The sequence below is a fragment of the Topomyia yanbarensis genome, chromosome 2 (genome assembly GCF_030247195.1).
Source record: "Topomyia yanbarensis strain Yona2022 chromosome 2, ASM3024719v1, whole genome shotgun sequence".
Lineage (NCBI taxonomy): Eukaryota > Metazoa > Arthropoda > Insecta > Diptera > Culicidae > Topomyia > Topomyia yanbarensis.
The window spans coordinates 181,722,461-181,736,156 of record NC_080671.1 but is presented as its reverse complement, the minus strand read 5'-3'; the positions used below and the strand labels follow the sequence as shown (position 1 = coordinate 181,736,156).

The 13,696-nt window shown below is 39.5% G+C and overlaps 1 protein-coding gene across 1 annotated transcript; it reads left to right on the top strand.

Moving 5' to 3' along the window:
- The first annotated feature begins 7,645 nt into the window (after positions 1-7,645).
- Positions 7,646-10,600, top strand: LOC131682305 (ADP-ribosylhydrolase ARH3-like). Its single transcript, XM_058963693.1, has 3 exons — positions 7,646-7,975; positions 8,033-8,712; positions 10,284-10,600. The coding sequence occupies exons 1-3, from the start codon at positions 7,813-7,815 to the stop codon at positions 10,476-10,478; spliced, it is 1,038 nt and encodes a 345-aa protein (XP_058819676.1). The 5' UTR covers positions 7,646-7,812; the 3' UTR covers positions 10,479-10,600.
- The last annotated feature ends 3,096 nt before the right edge of the window (positions 10,601-13,696 follow it).

Sequence of the window (13,696 nt, the reverse complement as noted above, 5' to 3'; positions counted from 1 at the left end):
AATGCAAGAAATACAAGGAGAGCTTGCAGCAACCTTCACCAATACGAGCACAAAATGGTTATTCATACCACCCGCGACCCCTCACATGGGTGGATCGTGGGAAAGAATGGTGCGCTCTATCAAAACCGCGATGGAGACGGCCTACAACAACTGTCGTAAGCTGGACGACGAAGCTTTGGAGACGTTAGTCGTAGAAGCGGAGGCGATCGTAAACACTCGTCCCTTGACGTATTTGCCATTGACTTCCGAAGAAAGTGAAGCCATTACTCCGAACCACTTTCTGTTGGGGAGCTCAAGCGGTGTTCGTCAGCCAACGGTTGAACCAACGGATTCATCGGCAGCCTTGCGGACCTCCTGGAATCAGATTCAGTTTCAACTAGACGTCTTCTGGAAAAGGTGGACTCGGGAATATCTTCCGACCCTCACGAAGCGCACGAAGTGGTTCGGGGATGTAAAGCCTGTCGCCGAAGGAGACTTGGTGTACATCGTGGACGGAGACAGAAGAAACGGCTGGGAACGAGGTCGCGTGCAGTTAGTCATCAAAGGAGCGGATGGGAAGATTCGTCAAGCGATTGTACAAACTGCGAGGGGGGTTGTGCGTAGACCTGTCTCGAGGTTGGCTGTCTTGGAGGTGGATCGTAAAACTGAACCTGGTGGCCAGTGTTACGGGGGGGAGGATGTTGGAACTGGCAGCACGGACAATGTTGGAACTGGCAGCACGTACATTGTTGGAACTGGCAGTACGGACATGGTCGGAACTGGGAGCACGGACATACACGAGTAGGATTTACACATTTAGAGAGAGGAAAGATTTAGAGTGTAGAGAGGAAGAAGTGTCAGAATGAGAAAAAGGAAAAGATTAACAGCGTGCGGAAGAATTTCTATTTCTAAACCTAAACCCTAAAATTTATTGGCTAGTGTGAAACTTATTAACTAGTTAAAACTTAATATCTAGTGTAAAACTTAACCTATCTTAGAACTACTGCGAAACACTACTGTAAGTAAATTTGATTCAATTGCAATAATTAAAATATAAGCTAATTGGAAATTTATCCTAACCTAGATTCGCGTACGATAGAGTTAGTTTGCACTAAAAGCGGGAGATAGCGTATGCAATTGAACGAATACCGATTTATGTAAGTCTTTATTGTATAACTGCATTACCTTTATCTAAACAAATATAATTGCAGCTAAAAGCTGAATCGAAATCACAAATTGTGATTTGTTGTTTGCGATCTGCTAAACAGATTTCGGATCTTCACGCGCCCCGTCTTCTTGTTCTCCGGAACAACTAGTATGTGACTAGGTTCCTTAAGGGTGGCTATTAGAATGACAAGAACAAATGACCCACCCCTGACCTGATTCCTAGTCCCGCCAGGAGTGCTTGTTCCAAATCAAAAACAAATCGAACAACTAATTACTGGACCAACGTAGACAAAATTTGTATGGGATTTTTCGATGATTTATATGGAGAAAACCATTAGATTATCACTGTAAGTAAAAATAAAGAAGATAATTTAACTGCTTAGAACTTTGTCGAAGACTGCAAATCAATCCTACACTGAAAAAAATCCAAACGTTAATTCTATTTGCTTCAAACCGCTTAAAATTCATATGAAGAAGAAATGCTATTGTTATCACGCGCACACATACCTTCTATGTGTCAACTGTATAAACTATGTATGCACACACATAAGTTATATGCGCATATTGTTATAGAATGGGGTTTTATGTGGCTAATAGTTATGAAATGTGAATGTAAGATTAATATTTCTTGTAAATACACACATTAGGTTTATGTGCCAGCAAATAGTGTCTATATGCCTCCATTAATTGCAAAAATCTATGTGTAAAATCAATAGGCATAACGTTTACTTTTTTTTGAGTGTACTTTGTTAGAAGTTATGGCACTTTTCACGAAGTAATGTTTAGGTCAGACTCCCACGAATTATACATTTTTGTGAAATAATGGTTAGGTTTAGCTCAACCGTATGTTTGGAAGAATTATTTATTCATTTATTCTTCTTATTTCCCATTTGACCTGTGTTGGTCTACATGAAATGTTTCTTGAATGGGAAAAGCCCATTTCAGGATATACTTCAGAAGCAATCCTCAAATGGGCGTAAAACCCATGATCTATTCATACCTGATTACAATGGTTTCACACTACAATTAAAGATAATCACATAGTACACAGCATTACAAGAATAAAAATCACAAAAAATGAAACTTAAAATCTATAAGTCAACCTTCTCAGTCTACTTTTAAAATCACCACAAGATACAGAAAAATCAAAATGGTCATACACACTATTGATAACATTACATCGCCGGTTCTAACTGTACTCGGTGCGCTGAAAGTCAAGTCCTAAAAGTAATGCGATCTAAGGTTTATGGGGGGTACATTGATATTGATTTGTGAGAGAATATCTGGGGCATCTATTTGGCCAGTCAATATTTTCCCAACAAACACTGCTCGGGATGTATTTCGTCTATTGGCCAGAGTTTCAACATCGAGCAGATGACAGGGATCTTCTTCTCAATTCTGTTAGTCCAAATGCTCATATAAGGACACTATGGTGTCCTGGCTGCAGAAGCTTCCAGTACAAACCGAACAACTGAAAACTACAGTGCCCGCAAACAAGATCTCTATTTGCCTGTGCTATAACGTAAATATAATGTAAGTGACGAGTCCAGGAGCACAACAAGGTCTCAGATAATTGACACTCTCTCTAGTGTCTGGAGTATTTGGACACGTTGAGAGCCAACAAGATGCGATTGCACCAGTTACAGGAAACATTTAGATGTCGTTGAAGTTCGATATGGTCCTATATCGACCGCACAATGAGGAATAGTTTGAGAACATCAACGTATATAAGCTTGCACCCTCTGGGCACAACATAGCAAATGTTATTGAAGAAGCAAAACAGCAACGGTCCGAGATTGCTCCCTTGAGTTTATACGATTCGTTACCTCCTAATTTCACAGACAGAGCACAATCTACGATATATGATTCAAGCCACCTTCTGAAATTTGATGGGGCACCCAGCCGCTCGATCATTGCCAGAAGAAGAGAGTGGTATGCACGATCGAAAGCAGCTTTAAGATCAGAGTATATAGTGTCTACCTATGATCCCTTTTCGATGTTGTAATGCAGTATGAAGTAAATTGGGCTAGATTGGGTGTTGTTGATCTGCCTGAAAAAGCCATGTTTGTGCTTCGACATGTATGTTTTGATCTCACGAAAGAGCATATTTCCTACTAGGATCTCAAACAGTGCAGAGCGAGATTATGCCACGATAGTTCGCAACATTTCGCTTATCACTTTTTCCAAAAACTAAAAATCTAAACACATTACTTATTTTTTTCAACACACGGGTAACACTGATTGCGACAGTGACTGGTTGAAAATTAGTCGTAGAGGTGTACACAATGCGCATCTTTTCAGAATAATAGAAAGAAACCCATCTGGCCCCACCGATGTAGAGGGCTTTAACATGTTTATGGCAGCTAGTACGTCTTCGTCAGTAAATTGAACGTTTCTGAAATTAATTACATCACGAGGGGCATCTAGAATGCCACAGTCCACCTGAGTCGAGTTAGCCTATTAATTTTTAAACACAATCGAGAAGCGTTTCGCGAACAAGTTACAGATGCCGCTGGGTTAGACATTTCATTTACAAGAAGCATACCGGAAAGAAAGACCATTTTATTTACGTTTCCTATTTACAAAAGCCCAAAACTGTTTTGGGTTTCGCTTCAGGTTTCATTGGGTTTGTGTTACGCATCTTGAGTAGATAAATCGATTATATTGTTTGTAGCTGTTACTGGCTAGAATGTAATTGTGTTTCGTGGCCTGCTGTAATATCGGAGCGCAGCTGCTCGCAAAAGTACATCAATGTCAGACATTTTGTGCGGGAAAATAAAATGGTTGTTGTAGTGTATCAGCTCAGATCAGCACAAGTCCGATGCTCTTATGAAACCTGTCGCAGCTCCCAGATTGTCACAAGCGCAAAATGCTTTGGGTTAAGGGAGTCATGTTAGCACATTTGCAATATATTTCCTTTATAGCACTGAGAACTGACATACAAGTAAAGTTTTCAACTTGTGTAAGAAATAAAACTGTCGCTTTGAAATGACAACAGTAAGTAGCAACTTGCCACTTGGGGGCGCTTCGATCGGCCAGCAATCGCTATACGTGACTTGTGTGCAAAGTTGGATACAATGGTGACTCATGCATGCGAACCTGTGTGCGATGGTGATTTTCAACGTATTTTCATTTAAATGTTACACAGGTTAGTTTGTTCATCCTTATATGTCTGTTCTCTGTGTTTATAGTACTCTGCTAATACAATAAACGTGTATAAATATGGATATGCACTATATGTTTTTCACTTGAATGTGTAATTGATTTAAAAATCTTACCGTTCAGGCTAGAGCCTTGTTGTCTCTTGCTGTATGCAGAAGCCGTCTCGGTCCATTGCTGCTTGTCGCCAGCCTCGCAGTCTTATAAGGGTCCGCAGGTCGTCCTCTATCTGGTCCATCCACCATGCTCGCCGCGTCGTCCGACATTCTTACGACGTGTCCAGCCCACCGCAAGCGTCTTATTTTTGCGGTATGCGCGATGGATGGTTCTTCCAGCAGCTGATGCAAATCATGGTTCATTCGCCTGCGCCACGTTCCGTCTTCCATCTGCACGCCCCCACAAATGGTACGCAACACCTTTCGTTCGACAACTCCTACGGCGCGTTGTTCCTCCGCGCGCATAGTTCAGGTCTCGTGGCCGCTAAGGACTACCGGTCTAATCAGCGTCTTGTAGATAATCAACTTCGCGCGGCGGCGAATTTTTTTTCGACCGGAGCGTCCTCCGGAGTCCAAAGTAGGCACGATTTCTCGCCAAGATCCGCCTCTGAATGTCTCTGCTGGTATCATTGTCGGCGGTTACCAGTGAGCCCAAATACACGAATTCGTCGACCATCTCGATTTCGCCACCGTCAATCCGAGCTCGGGATGGGATGTTCACATTGTCGCCTCTAGAACCTATTCCTCTCATGTATCTTCTAAACGTTGATGGCAAGTCCAATCCTGCTGGCTTCAACCTTCAGTCTGATGTACGTTTCTGACATCGCCTCAAAGTTCCGTGCCATTATGGCAATGTCGTTGGCGAAGCCCAGAAGCTGGATGGACTTCCTGAAGATCGTGCCACTCGTGTCTATCCCCGCTCTCCTTATTACACCTTCTAACGCTACGTTGAACAGCAGGCACGATAGACCTTGCCGTAACCGTCTTCGAGATTCAAAGGGACTCGCGAGGGTCCCTGATACTCGAACAACGCACATCACCCGATCCATCGTCGCTTTGACTAATCGTGTTAGCTTATGATGATGAACAAATGATGTGTGCGCACGTTGTATTCACAGCACTTATGCAGAACCTGCCGAATCGCGAATATTTGGTCCATGTTCGCAAGAACTCCACTTGAAAATCACATGACGGCGCCGCCGCCGGTGGTTGAGTGATAAGCCGAGGTCGTTGAGATTTTTCTGAGGTGAAAAATCTGTGGTCACGTCTTCTTTCGGAAGGGAAGTAAAGCCGTTGGTCCCCGGTCCATGAGTTGATGGATCGATATCTAGTCCAGATGGTGGAGAGTCACCGCTTTGTCGTCGGTAGAGCAGAAGTAGAATCCAACTTCTATACTTACTATCAAATATGCTTATTCAGTGATACTTGAGGAGTGCGCAGTAGTATATACGGCCTCTAGCAAAAGCAAGTATCGGAGTAACCATTTCTTCCCTTTCCTTCCGCGATCTACGTTCAGGCCTGACCAGCGCCGGTATTGATCAATAAACACTTCATCAATATCAATAAACTAAAAATTAGGATTACCTTGACTTGCACATTGACATTGAACATTAGAGTGGGACATGGTTATACGAAAAAAATAAAATTTTGCTCCGAGTAACTTTTTGGGTCCCATTTAGCTCCCAGAACAACTCTGCAAATTTTTAGCTCAACCGGTAAAACTATATTTTTGCGCCCACTGTTTAAAGTTTACATGGGATTTCGTATGGGAAAATCGTCTTTTGCAAAATAATTCTTCCGAGAGTCGCCCGTTACTTCTTAAAAATAAATAGATGTCTGATTTTTATAGGAAATTTGTCAAGAAAACAAAGTTTAGAAGACTGCGAAACGATCTGATGCTTGTGGAAAAAAATTATTAAGCAAAAACCGATGCCCAGAAAATAGATGAAAATTTCACTTTTCATAGCTGCTGCTGACGGTCGAATTTATAAAAAAACTTTCTCTTATTATGTACAAATAAGCCTCAATTTATCCCTCAAATCGCTTGTGAAGTGGCCAAATAGTATAGATAAATGATTTAGACACATTAAGAGAAGATTAAAACAAAATCGCGTATAATTGGACAACCAACAGCAGTGGTGCTAGAAAAAATGAATATTTTATCAATCGTCAGAGCATCAACCGGTTTCTGCTTAATATCTTTTTTCTCAAGCGTCAGGTAGTTTCGTGGTTTTCGAGACTTTGTTTCTTTATTAAATTTCCTATAAAAACCACATAATGATTTATTTTTAGGAAGTAATGGGCGTCTCCTGGAGGAATTATTTTGTGACAGTTAATTTTTCCATGCAAAATCCCATGTAAACTTTAAACAGCGGGCGCAAAAATATAGTTTCAGGGATCGAACTACGAATTTACACAGTTGTTCTAGGACCCAAAAAGTTGTTCGGAGCTGGAATCTAATATTATAATCACCCTATTGAACCTAGCTAGAGGTGGTCGCAGCAGCTAGCGGTGGTCGCACAAGCTCAAGCAAGAACTCCACCTGAAAATCATGTTGTCCGCACTCTATTAGATATTGAAATGGCAAATGTATCCTTTTCATGTGCTTTACAATTTAATAAATTCTCGACAACTGCCAGAATTCTCTTTAAAGGGAAATTCTGGACAAGCCGGTATGGGCCGAACACAGTTCACAACACTAAGGGCCGATTTTTTCACCCTCGCTTAACTTTTAAACCATGTTCACCAGTACGTTTAAACCTGGCTTAGGTGGTAAGCAAGGGTGAAGAAATCGGCCCTAAATGCAAGAGAAAAGTTTGCTCTATTGTCTACTGCCAACATCTGTGAATTATGAGTGACCGTTTGTCCGGAATTTTCATTCGAAATGAATTTTGACAGTTGGCTTTTACGCCATAATTATATGCTTGTCGAGAATTCAAGTGTTTATTTCCACATGACGTCTCTACACTCAAAAAAAAGTAAACGTTATACCTATTGATTTTACACATAGATTTTTGCAATTAACGGAGGCATATAAACACTATTTGCTGGCACATAAACCTAATGTGTGTATTTACAAGAAATATTAATCTTACAATCACATTTCATAACTATTAGGCACATATAACCCCATTCTATAACAATATGCACATATAACTTATGTGTGTGCATACATAGCTTATACAGTTGACACATAGAAGGTATGTGTGCGCGAGATAACAACAGCATGTCTTCTTCATATGAATTTTAAGCGGTTTGAAGCAAATAGAATTAACGTTTGGATTTTTTTCAGTGTAGTTTTTTCATCAGTGTAATTCATTGACATTATTCACATAAATCTTTCATTAAGGTCTAATTCGCAAATGTAAACAAACTGAGTTTTCGCTATTATGACATTAGATAAAAAAAACTCATATTATATTTATGAACCGGTGTTAGCCCGGTTTGTATTAGTGCGAAACCGAACATTATATTAGCTAAATCCAAAGTCGAGTTATTCAATCTAATTACAATGGTTGACAAAGTGTTAATGCGTTCAAAATACCGGGGTACCCTTCTGGGGGCTTTGGTCGGAGATTGCTGTGGAGCCCCATTCGAAGGTCAGCTGATGGACAGTGGATCTAAACTGGTGTTGAAAAAGAACCTCGATACACTTGAAGGGCCATTTTTCAAAGGTAGTACATGTTAGCCTGATTACTCCATATATATAATGACTGTTTTACTGTTTGTAGCACCATACAAAAAGTTCACAGATGATACCGCAATGACTAGGTGTGTGGCGAATGCATTACTCGATCCAAACGGATTTTCTCAGAAACTTCTGGCGAAAAATTTTGTTATGGAGTATTATAAAGATCCTACCCGTGGTTACGGTGCTGCGGTTGGAGATGTATTCGCAAAACTTCGTACGACCAAAATCGCCGATCCAGTTGGACCAGCGCAAGAGCAATTTGATGGAAGAGGTTCTTACGGCAACGGGGCAGCGATGAGAGTTTCTCCTATAGCTTTATATTGCGCAAAACGGGAGAAAGATCAATTACTACAGCTAGTGCATGATTCATGCACTGTTACCCATGCAAACATTCTGGGTATCAATGGAGCAATTCTGCAAGCTTTAGCTATCAAGCAGTGCCTACTACTAGATCCGAATGGAATTCTTGATAAAAAAATGTATCTTTCATCATTGAAGAGAGATATAAACGAATTGGAAAAAGCAAATGATCGTGATCTAGATGCAAACTGCAACGCCTACGAAACACAACTTAGTGCAATTGAACAACTTTTGGATGGAAAAGTGGAACCAAGTGACGAAAATGTTCTGAATATGCTCGGTCATAACGTTAGCGCACTATATTCTGTTCCCACAGCATTATTTTGCTTTTTGAAGTGCACTGCAGGAACATTGAACATCGTAAGTATGAACTGAAAGTTATACATATATTCGCATTAGTTAAAAGCTGCAAAATTGTTTTATGGTGTATTCCACACCTGAAAATTTGATGTATGTTTTTACGCTATTCGCGCACATTTATTAGGAAAACGTCACATTTCGAAAGATACACATTGGTACAAAAGTTTATGCAAAATATTGCGCACTTCCCATCATCCTGGACTGAGCACTTTCAAAGTGCGAGTGATCAAACTGTTACCGAAAACTGCGAGCTGTCAAAACACATGTATTTCAAATGATAGAGATGGTACTTTCATAGACAGACCAGTCGAGCTAACCAGTCTATGAGAAGAATTTAATAGAATAATAGTAAGTGCGCAGTGCGGTTAGAATCCAGTTTAGTGCCACAAGCAATACCTTGAAATCCAGCTCGGTTACTCTACTGGAAACGGCATATTGACTAATCCATGTGCAGTTGTGTTAGTGCGAGATTGTGGTTAAATTGGGTGGAATTTTTGCCAAATGAGGTTAAATCAGATAGCGAGTTGAAAAAATCGCGTATGTATGTATGTTGTCTATACACATTGCAACTGTGTTGGTGTCCTAGACGTCAAATACGTCAATTGTTTTGTCTCAAAGACTCGGTTGATCATGCAGGTGCTGAGACTATGCTCCACTTTTCACAAAGTTTTCCCACTGTCTGTGCGGCTCTCTTTGACAGCAAACGACTTGAATCGAGGTTGAAAGAGAAACAAAATTTCCTCTAAATGATGTTAAATAAATGGAGGTCGAAGCATTCATTCAAAAGTTAGAGTTGTTTGTAGTGACCATACGGGAACAAATTGTGAGAATTTTAGTTGATCTCAATAAAAAATGACAGCGTACAACAGTTACAACAGTCGTTTAGCTGAATCAAATTCCTACTAGTTGATTTCATAAATACACCTAACAATTTAGTTGCTATGCGATTGAGATAATTTCCGTGCAGCGATTTTGGTGCCACCGATAGTTCTTTGTGAAATTAGAACTGCTCTGTAGCAGATAATATTTATTATATGCTTACTTTCCTTGAAAAGAGCCAAACGATGCTGTTGATTTTTTTATCGTTAATTGGTTATAATACTATTCGTCATAATGCCTAATGTTTTAAGATTTTGAGACTGCGTAGCATTTTTATTCAACTTAAAGCACCACTTTATATTTATTTATCATACTTGTGTGTTATGTTACAATATTTGAAAAATAATTGAAACATTCGCGCAAGTCATGAATGAGTAATACTTTTTACTCCGTTTAAATTTATAATGCAAATTGATTGCTTACATTTAAAGCACAAAATTTAATGGCTTTCAGAGTAGTAATCGTGAATTTTTTTGTTTATATGCATCAAACCCTAGTGAATGCTCCATCATTTTTCATTTATATCTAATAAAGTGCAACGAAATTTTATGCTTGTTTTACAGTACCGTTTTGGGCATAATTATCCCATGTCATATAAGGTTTCCAACATCAAATTGCCAATTATGCGTAGAATGGCAGTACATGAGGTTGATGATCATTATTTCGCTAATCATGTTTTAATGATTTTTCAGGCTGGCCAATCTTCTTTCCGCAATACCCTAGAATATGCCATCTCGTTAGGAGGAGATACCGACACAATTGCAAGTATGGCGTGCGCCATCAGTGGAGCCTACTTCGGGAGCACAGTTATATCAGAAAACCTCATCCGACATTGTGAAGATGCGGAGGGAATGATTGAATTAGCAGACAAACTGTTAGAATTGTGAAGCCATATGCAGTTTTTAATTGTTTCCGATGCAGCTGGCGTTAAAGACGCGTAATCGAACTTTTTTCACTTTTTTGTACGCAAATGAACAAATAAAAATTATTTTATAAAATTGAATTATCACGACCACACGTTTCATTGAACTATCTTGATTCCTATTCTTTTGCAGGGATAATTGTCAAAAATTCTATTCTATGTGGCTAAATTCTCTGTTAAACGAGTACGTTTTACTTAGTTTTAGAAAATCAATTAAAAATCATTCTGATGTTTTAATGGTTAGACATATGTATTCTTATATTTAGAAAGATGAGCTCTACCGGTTTATGAAATACCTAAAATAATTTTATTATGGGTATAATCAAATTTAAAATTTTTCATATATGATGTTGCACCGATGATGGTAGTGAAATTTTTCGGGATCCCTTGTCTCTAGTATGGGTAGGGTTTAGCATATTTATGATATTCTAGCTAATACCTATCGCGCGTTGCTGCGATTTTCCACTAAATAGAAGGAAAACACAAGTTGTTCCGTAGCGCCATCTGGCGGGCAGATAATCCCCAACCAATAGCACACAAACACGCTCCATAACAAATGCCTACTGTGTAAATTTTTTTACGGAAATCGGTTAAGCCGTTTGGGAGTTTATAAATCATATACATACAAACTTTGGCTTTTATATATACGGCCCCATTCTACGCGGCGTGTGACGTGAGACGACTAATCTCACCTCACTCTACGCGACTTTTCTCACCCGATTCTGAAGAGTCACTTCAGGTGACGTGAGATGCCCATTTAACCGCAATGGGGAATCTCACATCACCCGAGTCGACTCTCAGAACAGGGTGAGAAAAGTCACGTAAAGTGAGGTGAGATTAGTCGTCTCACGTCACACGCCGCGCAGAATAGGGCCGTTAGTCTTAAATGAAAGGTACATTGTTTTCATCGGCTCCTATTGAATTTTGTGTGGGTTTGACTTCTAGTTCCGGAATTACAGGATGATGAGTACAATCACGCAGAAAATCCCGATTTCAACGGATACTGCGACGAATGTATAGAGGTGATTTTTTTTTCAAAAATGCGACCACAATTGCTTGGATCTATAGCTCTAGGTATCTAACAGTCATTCAAAGTCTCTTTGGCCACAATCGCCGGATCCGGCGGCCCTGACGGAAGTATGCAAACTTAGAATAACAATTACATCGGTGTCTCGGATATGGCTAGACCGTTTGGACCAAACTTAAATGAAAGCTTTTACTGCTGCTATTAAATTTAATTCTGATCCGACTTACGGTTCCGGTGTTGCGGGTTGTGGCATGCAGTCAAGCAGGCATAGAAAATTCCGATTCAAAATGATACCCCGATGAAGCTAAAATGGTAAAAATTTCGCTAAAATGAATATATCTATGTGTCAAACAACTTGTCGCTGTTGTGCTATCTTATGACAAGCGCCATTTAGCACATCTCGAGGAAAACTATTTTAATGTAGAATACATTTAAGCTTTCAATATAGGGGTCCCGTTTCAAAATATTGGCTGCGGCGCCGCGTCAGATTTTGAACGTTAATAACTTTTATCATACTTAACAGAATGATTTGATTTTTAGGCCAATTTGTTGGTAATATGTTCCTTTATGCTGTATTAAAATTTGAAGTATGTATAACATGCAAACACAAAAAATTGTGTTTTGAAAAATCTTTCGAAAACGACTCGGAAAAGTGAAAATTTTCAGCCCATCCCGCACAGAGCCGTCAAAATGGTGGGCCAACCGAACAATAAAATAATGAAAAGTTTATATATATATATATATATATATATATATATATATATATATATATATATATATATATATATATATATATATATATATATATATATATATATATATATATATATATATATATATATATATATATATATATGTCCACTACATGTTTGTTCCTATGATTATTCGTATTGGGTTGCTTGACGAGAGCAGTTGGTGGGGGGAAAGACGGCATATTCCTTTGGTTAGACCATTAGAAGCCGGACGGAAAGGAAAGGTTCATGCACGGCACGAGAACGAGCGAGAAAGCGATAGTAGTGCATATTAGCGCGATTATATAAATATCTGTCGGTCGGTTTTTCTCATCATTCGTATTCGTTCAAATACTAGCAAGCAGCCAGTCCACCGAAGGAAAGCAGTTGGCAATGACGACGGTCTGAAAAAGTGCCCCAGCTACTGGTGACCCATGGCAACCAACTACCGATCAGGAACTGTCGCCCTGCAAGAATTTCGCCCCAACTAAAGGGCAACAGAGCAACTAATCTGTAGGCTATCGTTCCAGCGTCTGGTTCGTGAGATTGTACAGGACTGCAAAATCGAGCTACGCTTACAAAGCTCAGTCGTAATGATGCCCCGAGAAGCTAACGATGCCTACTTGGTCGGTTTGTTCGAGGATGCAAAATAGTGCCCCAAGCGCATAACAACAAACGGTTCTTTACAGGACCAATTAATTGTGTTCTAATAAGAGTTAAACTGAAATTTACATTTTATGGTGTATAACAAATAATTTTCAGAAAGCTATATAAGAAATACGATGTGTGGAAAGAAAGAAAGAGAATTTAAATTATCCTCTCTCGCTCATTTTCGTGCACTGCTTTTCCATTCCTTTCTGCTGCTAATACCATCATAACTAAAACGAATGTGCGTGTTCCCCCACCATCCCATGGCCAGTGTTGCCACAATTGCATGTTGAATTATTTTATCGATCCTCACTAGTATTGATAAAATATAGAACGTGCAAAGTACACTAGTCGCATGCTTTTATTCGAACTTTTTGGCAGCCTCCGTTGATTAACTGCATAAATCGATTTGTTTGTGCAGCTCCTTGCTAGTAGCAAACTAAATAGCCTTTATCAGCGCTAACAAATAACACAAAAGAATTTAAATTTGTGAAAATCTTTTCCTTCCTTCTTTTCAAATCTGCAACATTCTTTGATAATATTGTTGTAATGTTGTTATTGAAAAACTGAACATGAAAGTTTGCTAGCACTGGCCACTAGATTGAAGGCGATGGAAAGACAGAATATTCGTTTTGGTTATGCTAGTATTGGTAGCCGAACGGAAAGGAAAGGCACAGGAATGGCACGAAAACGAGCGAGAGAGCGATAGCAGTGCTTTCTCGTGTGTTCATATATGAATATTGGTCGGTCGGTTTTTCTCATCATTCGTATTCGTTC